The sequence below is a fragment of the Struthio camelus genome, chromosome 34 (genome assembly GCF_040807025.1).
Source record: "Struthio camelus isolate bStrCam1 chromosome 34, bStrCam1.hap1, whole genome shotgun sequence".
Lineage (NCBI taxonomy): Eukaryota > Metazoa > Chordata > Aves > Struthioniformes > Struthionidae > Struthio > Struthio camelus.
The window spans coordinates 46-8,393 of record NC_090975.1 but is presented as its reverse complement, the minus strand read 5'-3'; the positions used below and the strand labels follow the sequence as shown (position 1 = coordinate 8,393).

The 8,348-nt window shown below is 72.5% G+C and overlaps 1 protein-coding gene across 1 annotated transcript; it reads left to right on the top strand.

Annotated features, from left to right (window-relative positions):
* Window positions 1–2,682: 2,682 nt before the first annotated feature.
* Window positions 2,683–6,894, top strand: LOC138063696 (interferon regulatory factor 3-like; the record flags this gene model as incomplete). Its single annotated transcript, XM_068923579.1, has 3 exons — window positions 2,683–2,747; window positions 4,671–4,831; window positions 6,681–6,894. Coding segments are annotated over exons 2-3 (373 nt in total), but the record flags the coding sequence as incomplete, so codon positions are not given.
* Between the last annotated feature and the right edge of the window lie 1,454 nt (window positions 6,895–8,348).

Genomic DNA, 8,348 nt, shown 5'->3' with positions numbered 1-8,348 from the left:
ACCTATAGGCCCCCATATCACCCACAGGGACCCCGTGTCCCCCCCCACGGGGCACCCGCCGCCCCCCCTCACCTATAGGCCCCCATATCACCCACAGGGACCCCGTGTCCCCCCCTCGGGGCACCCGCCGCCCCCCCTCACCTATAGGCCCCCATATCACCCACAGGGACCCCGTGTCCCCCCCCCAGGGCACCCGCCGCCCCCCCCACCTATAGGCCCCCATATCACCCACAGGGACCCCGTGTCCCCCCCCAGGGGCACCCACCGCCCCCCCTCACCTATAGGCCCCCATATCACCCACAGGGACCCCGTGTCCCCCCCCCACGGGGCACCCACCGCCCCCCCTCACCTATAGGCCCCCATATCACCCACAGGGACCCCGTGTCCCCCCCCCAGGGGCACCCACCACCCCCCCACCTATAGGCCCCCATATCACCCACAGGGACCCCGTGTCCCCCCCCACGGGGCACCCACCCGCCCACCTATAGGCCCCCATATCACCCACAGGGACCCCGTGTCCCCCCCCCACGGGGCACCCGCCGCCCCCCCCACCTATAGGCCCCCATATCACCCACAGGGACCCCGTGTCCCCCCCCCACGGGGCACCCACCACCCCCCCTCACCTATAGGCCCCCATATCACCCACAGGGACCCCGTGTCCCCCCCCCACGGGGCACCCGCCGCCCCCCCTCACCTATAGGCCCCCATATCACCCACAGGGACCCCGTGTCCCCCCCCCCGGGGCACCCGCCGCCCCCCCCTCACCTATAGGCCCCCATATCACCCACAGGGACCCCGTGTCCCCCCCCACGGGGCACCCACCGCCCCCCCTCACCTATAGCCCCCATATCACCCACAGGGACCCCGTGTCCCCCCCCACGGGGCACCCACCGCCCCCCCTCACCTATAGCCCCCATATCACCCACAGGGACCCCGTGTCCCCCCCCACGGGCACCCGCCGCCCCCCCCACCTATAGGCCCCCATATCACCCACAGGGACCCCGTGTCCCCCCCCCACGGGGCACCCACCGCCCCCCCCTCACCTATAGGCCCCCATATCACCCACAGGGACCCCGTGTCCCCCCCCCACGGGGCACCCGCCGCCCCCCCTCACCTATAGGCCCCCATATCACCCACAGGGACCCCGTGTCCCCCCCCAGGGGCACCCACCGCCCCCCCTCACCTATAGGCCCCCATATCACCCACAGGGACCCCGTGTCCCCCCCCCACGGGGCACCCGCCGCCCCCCCCTCACCTATAGGCCCCCATATCACCCACAGGGACCCCGTGTCCCCCCCTCGGGGCACCCACCGCCCCCCCTCACCTATAGGCCCCCATATCCCCCACAGGGACCCCGTGTCCCCCCCCACGGGGCACCCGCCGCCCCCCCCACCTATAGGCTCCCATATCACCCACAGGGACCCCGTGTCCCCCCCCCACGGGGCACCCACCGCCCCCCCCTCACCTATAGGCCCCCATATCACCCACAGGGACCCCGTGTCCCCCCCCACGGGCCACCCGCCGCCCCCCCCTCACCTATAGGCCCCCATATCACCCACAGGGACCCCGTGTCCCCCCCCACGGGGCACCCACCCCCCCTCACCTATAGGCCCCCATATCCCCCACAGGGACCCCGTGTCCCCCCCCCACGGGGCACCCACCGCCCCCCCTCACCTATAGGCCCCCATATCACCCACAGGGACCCCGTGTCCCCCCCCCACGGGGCACCCACCGCCCCCCCCTCACCTATAGGCCCCCATATCACCCACAGGGACCCCGTGTCCCCCCCCCCAGGGCACCCGCCGCCCCCCTCACCTATAGGCCCCCATATCACCCACAGGGACCCCGTGTCCCCCCCCACGGGGCACCCGCCGCCCCCCCCACCTATAGGCCCCCATATCACCCACAGGGACCCCGTGTCCCCCCCCACGGGGCACCCACCCCCCCCCACCTATAGGCCCCCATATCACCCACAGGGACCCCGTGTCCCCCCCCACGGGGCACCCACCCCCCCCACCTATAGGCCCCCATATCACCCACCGGGACCCCGTGTCCCCCCCCACGGGGCACCCACCCCCCCACCTATAGGCCCCCATATCACCCACAGGGACCCCGTGTCCCCCCCCACGGGGCACCCACCCCCCCCACCTATAGGCCCCCATATCACCCACAGGGACCCCGTGTCCCCCCCCACGGGGCACCCGCCGCCCCCCTCACCTATAGGCCCCCATATCACCCACAGGGACCCCGTGTCCCCCCCCCACGGGGCACCCGCCGCCCCCCCTCACCTATAGGCCCCCATATCACCCACAGGGACCCCGTGTCCCCCCCCCCCGGGGCACCCGCCGCCCCCCCTCACCTATAGGCCCCCATATCACCCACAGGGACCCCGTGTCCCCCCCCCCAGGGGCACCCACTGCCCCCCCTCACCTATAGGCCCCCATATCACCCACAGGGACCCCGTGTCCCCCCCCCACGGGGCACCCACCACCCCCCCCACCTATAGGCCCCCATATCACCCACAGGGACCCCGTGTCCCTCCCCACGGGGCACCCACCCCCCCCCATCACCTATAGGCCCCCATATCACCCACAGGGACCCCGTGTCCCCCCCCCCCGGGGCACCCCCCGCCCCCCTTCCGGCCCCATTGAGGCCCCGCCCCTCTGGGCAGGTCCCCGTCACGTGACCGCGCCGCGCCGTCACGTGACCCGGCCTGGGCACTTCCGCGGGGAGCGCAGCGCGGACAGGTACGGGGGGGGGCGGGGGGTCACGTGGGCCCCGGCGGGGGGTGGTCGGGGCCGGTCTGTTCCACCCGCCCCCCCCCCCCGGGGCTGGTCCTTCCCCCCCCCCCCCCCGGCCTGATGCGCCCCCCCCCGGCCTCCAACTGCCCCCCCCCGGACCCCAATCTCCCCCCCCCCGGACCCCAATCTGACCCCTCCCCGACCCCAATCTCCCCCCCCCAAGGACCCCATCTGCCCCCCCCCCGGACTCGGTCTGCCCCCCTGGACCCCTCTCTGCCCCCGCCTGCCCCCCCCCAGACCCCAATCTGCCCCCCGACCCCCATCTGCCCCCCCCCCGGACCCCAATCTACCCCCCCAAGGATCAGGACCCCTCCATCTGCCCCCCCCGGACTCGGTCTGCCCCCTGGACCCCTCTCTGCCCCCGCCTGCCCCCCCCCAGACCCCAATCTGCCCCCCGACCCCCATCTGCCCCCCCCCGGACCCCCAATCTACCCCCCCAAGGACCCCATCTGCCCCCCCCGGACTCGGTCTGCCCCCCTGGGACCCCTCTCTGCCCCCGCCTGCCCCCCCCCAGACCCCAATCTGCCCCCCCGACCCCCATCTGCCCCCCCCGGGACCCAATCTCCCCCCCCAAGGACCCCATATGCCCCCCCGGACCCCCATCTGCCCTCCCAGACTCTGTCTGCCCCCCCCGGACACCTATCTGCCCCCCCTGCCCGCCCCCCTGGACCCCAATCTACCCCCCCAAAGACCCCATCTGCCCCCCCGACCCCCATCTGCCCCCCCGGACCCCCAATCTACCCCCCCAAGGACCCATATGCCCCTCTGGACCCCCATCTGCCCCCCGGATCCCCATCTCCCCCCCCCAAGGACCCCTATCTGACCCCCCCCGACCTCAATCTCCCCCCCACCAAGAACCCCATCTGCCCCCTGGACACCTATCTGCCCCCCTGCCCGCCCCCCTGGACCCCAATCTCCCCCCCAAGGACCCCATCTGCCCCCCCGGAGCCCTATCTGCCCCCCTGGACTCGGTCTGCCCCCCCGGACACCTATCTGTCCCCCCTGCCCACCCTCCTGGACCCCAATCTACCCCCCAAGGACCCCATCTGCCCCCCCGGACCCCCATCTGCCCTCCCAGACTCGGTCTGCCCCCCCGGACACCTATCTGCCCCCCCTGCCCACCCTCCTGGACCCCAATCTACCCCCCCAAGGACCCCATCTGCCCCCCCCGGAGCCCTATCTGCCCCCCTGGACTCGGTCTGCCCCCCGGACACCTATCTGTCCCCCCTGCCCACCCTCCCTGGACCCCAATCTCCCCCCCCAAGGACCCCAATCTCCCCCCCGGATCCCCATCTGCCCTCCCAGACTCGGTCTGCCCCCCTGGACACCTATCTGTCCCCCCTGCCCACCCCCCTGGACCCCAATCTACCCCCCCAAGGACCCCATCTGCCCCCCCGGAGCCCTATCTGCCCCCCTGGACTTGGTCTGCCCCCCCGGACACCTATCTGCCCCCCCTGCCCACCCTCCTGGACCCCAATCTACCCCCCAAGGACCCCATCTGCCCCCCCGGATCCCCATCTGCCCTCCCAGACTCGGTCTGCCCCCCCTGGACACCTATCTGTCCCCCCTGCCCACCCCCCTGGACCCCAATCTACCCCCCCAAGGACCCCATCTGCCCCCCCCAGATCCCCACCTACCTCCCAAGGGCCCCAACCTGCCCCCCCAGGACCCCTTTCTGCCCCCCCAGACCCCCACCTACCTCCCAAAGGGCCCCAACCTGCCCCCCCAGGACCCCATCCTCCCCCCCCCCCAGACCCCAGTCTACCCCCAAGACCTGTCTGCCCCTGCGGTGACACCCCCTCCCAGTCTGCCCCCCCCAAGACCTGTCTGCCCCCACGGTGACACCCCCCCCGCCGCCCCCCCCAGCAGCCATGGGCACCCCGAAGCCCCTCATCCTGCCCTGGCTGCGGGCGCAGCTCGACCGGGGCTGCTACCCCGGCGTGCGCTGGCTGGGGGCCACCCGCTTCCGCGTGCCCTGGAAGCACGGCCTGCGCCACGACGTCGCCCCCGAGGACTTCCAGCTCTTCCAGGTACCCCCCGGGCCCCCCCGCAAACTCCCTGGCACCCTCATCGACCCCCCAGCACCGCCCCGCACCCTCCCTACACCTCCCCAGCACCCCCACGTCTCCCCCCGACCTCCCTGTTCCCCCCTAGACTCCCCTAGCACCCCACGGCCCCCCTAGACCCCCCCGTACCCCTATAGCCCCCCCAGCACCCCCACGGATCCCCCTAGACTCCTCTGTACCCCCTTAGACCCCCCCAGACCCCCGCAAACTCCCTGGCACCTTCATCGACCCCCCAGCACCGCCCCCACCCCCCTACACCTCCCCACCATCCCACCGGCCCCCCCCGACCTCCCTGTTCCCCCCTAGGCTCCCCTAGCACCCCCACAGCCCCCCCTAGACCCCCCCGTACCCCTATAGCCCCCCCAGCACCCCCACGGATCCCCCTAGACTCCTCTGTACCCCCTTAGACCCCCCAGACCCCCACAAACTCCCTGGCACCTTCATCGCCCCCCTGCACCCCTTACACCTCTCCACCATCCCCACACCCCCCCGACCTCCCTGTTCCCCCCTAGACTCCCCTAGCACCCCCACAGCCCCCTAGACCCCCCCGTACCCCTATAGCCCCCCCAGCACCCCCACGGATCCCCCCTAGACTCCTCTGTACCCCCTTAGACCCCCCAGACCCCCACAAACTCCCTGGCACCTTCATCGACCCCCCAGCACCGCCCCGCATCCCCCTACACCTCCCACCATCTCCACAGCCCCCCAGCACCCCCATGGCCCCCCCAGACCCCCCGTTCCCCCCTAGACTCCCCCAGCACCCCCATGGATCCCCGTAGACTCCTCTGTACCCCCTTAGACCCCCCCCAGACTCCCACAAACTCCCTGGCACCCTCATCGACCCCCCAGCACCCCCTGCACCCCCTACACCTCCCCACCAGCCTCACGGCCCCCCCCCCAGCACCCTCTCAGACCGCCCTGTTCCCCTCCAGACTCCCTCAGCCCCCCACGGACCCCCCTAGACCCTCTAACACCCCCACAGACCCTCTAGCACCCCCATGGACCCCCCTAGACCCCCCTGAACCCCCCCAGACTCCCCCACCCATCCCCACAGCCCCCCCAGACCCCCTAGCACCCCATAGACCCCCCTGGACCCCACAGACTCCCTGGCACCCCCACAGACCCCCTTAAAACCCCCTGCACCCCCACAGCCCCCCCTAGAGCCCCCAGCACCCCCACAGACTCCCTGGTGCTCTCACTGCCCCCCCCAGCACCCTCCTGCACCCCCACAGACCTCCCTAGACCCCCACGGACCCCCCAGACTCCCCGGCACCCCCCTGCACCCCCACAGATCCCACCCCTGCACCCCCACGGACCCCCCACAGCCTCCCTGGAACCCCCACAGACCCCCCTGCACCCCTTGGCACCCCCACGGCCCCCCCAGCATCTCCTTGCTCCCCCCTGCAGCACCGCACGGACCCCCTGCACCCACTCAGCAACCTCTTGGCACCCCCACAGACCCCCCCAGCACCCCCTGGTGTCTCCACAGACCCCCCCCGCACCCCTTGGCACCCCCACGGCCCCCCCCAGCATCTCCTTGCTCCCCCCTGCAGCACCGCACGGACCCCCTGAACCCACTCAGCAACCTCTTGGCACCCCCCCCCGGCCCACCCCAAGCACCCCACACAACCCTCCCAGCACCCCCAATCCCCCCCAACAACCCTCTCCATCCCCCTGCACCCCAAAACGCCTCCATCTTCCCCCTAACCCCGCAGCGGGGCGTCCCCCTGCTTAACAGGGGGTCCGTCCCAGAGCTTTGGGGGGGGGGGAACCCCCCCGTGTGTTCCCCCCCCCCCCCCCCCCCCCCCCGCAGGACTGGGCCATCGCCAGCGGGTGCTACCGCCCCGGCGTGGACCCGCCGGTGCCGGCGGTCTGGAAGCGCAACTTCCGCTCGGCGCTGAACCGCAAGCCGGGGCTGCGGATGCTCGAGGACCACAGCGGCGACGCCAACGACCCCCACAAGGTCTACGAGTTCCTGGCCGAGGTGCCGGGGGGTCCCGGGCAGCCCCCCGGGGCGGGCGCCGCCGGTAAGGGGGGCGGCAGGGGGTATTGGGGGCAGGGTGGGGGGCATAGGGAGCAGGCTAGGGGGTCTTGGGGGGCAGGATGGGGCATTGGGGGGCAGGTTGAGGGTCCTGAGGGCAGGTTGGGGGGGCTTGGGGGCAGGATGGGGGCGTAGGGAGCAGGCTAGGGAGTCTTGGGGGCAGGGTGGGGCATTGGGGGGCACATTGGGGGTCCTGGGGGCAGGGTTGGAGTGTAGGGAACAGTCCAAGGGATCTCGGGGGGCAGGATGGGGCACTGAGGGGCAGGTTGGGGGGGCTTGAGAGCAGGTTGGGGTGCTGGAGGGCAGGGTGGGGGGCCTGGGGAGCAGACTGGGGGCATTGGGGAGCAGGTTGGGGGTCCTGAGGGCAGGTTGGGGGGGCTTGGGGGGCAGGATGGGGCATTGGGGGTCACATTGGGGGTCCTGGGGGCAGGGTGGGGGCGTAGGGAGCAGGCTAGGGAGTCTTGGGGGGCAGGATGGGGCATTGGGGGGCACATTAGGGGGCACATTGGGGGTCCTGGGGGCAGGGTTGGAGTGTAGGGGGTAGTCTAAGGGGTCTCAGGGGGCAGGATGGGGGGCTTGAGAGCAGGTTGGGGTGCTGGAGGGCAGGGTGGGGGGCCTGGGGAGCAGGCTGGGGGCATGGGGGGCAGGTTGGGGGTCCTGAGGGCAGGTTGGGGGGGCTTGGGGGCAGGGTGGGGGCGTAGGGAGCAGGCTAGGGGGTCTCAGGGAGCAGGTTGGGGTCCTGAGGGCAGGGTGGGGGGGTGTAGGGAGCAGTCTAGGGGGTCTTGGGGGGCAGGATGGGGCACTGGGGGACAGGTTTGGGGTCCTGAGGACAGGTTGGGGGGTGGGGGTCCTGGGGGTCAGGATGGGGGTGCTGGGGGCAGGATGGGGGAGTCTTAGGGGGCAGGATAGGGGCACTGGCGGGGAGATTGAGAATGCTGGGGGGCAGGATGGGGGCATGGGGGGCACATTGGGGGTCCTGGGGGCAGGATGGGGTCTTGGGGGGCAGGATGGGGCAGTGGGGGGGCACTGAGGATGCTGGGGGGCAGGATGGGGGAGTCTTGGGGGGCAGGATGGGGGCACTAGGGGGGAGATTGAGGATGCTGGGGGGCAGGATGGGGGCATGGGGGGCACATTGGGGGTCCTGGGGGCAGGATGGGGTCTTGGGGGCAGGATGGGGCAGTGGGGGGCACTGAGGATGCTGGGGGGCAGGATGGGGGAGTCTTGGGGGGCAGGATGGGGGCACTAGGGGGGAGATTGAGGATGCTGGGGGGCAGGATGGGGGCATGGGGGGCACATTGTGGGTCCTGGGGGCAGGATGGGGTCTTGGGGGGCAGGATGGGGCAGTGGGGGGGCACTGAGGATGCTGGGGGGCAGGATGGGGGTGCTGGGGGCAGGATGGGGAGTCTTGGGGGGCAGGATGGGGCAGTGGGGGGGGCACTG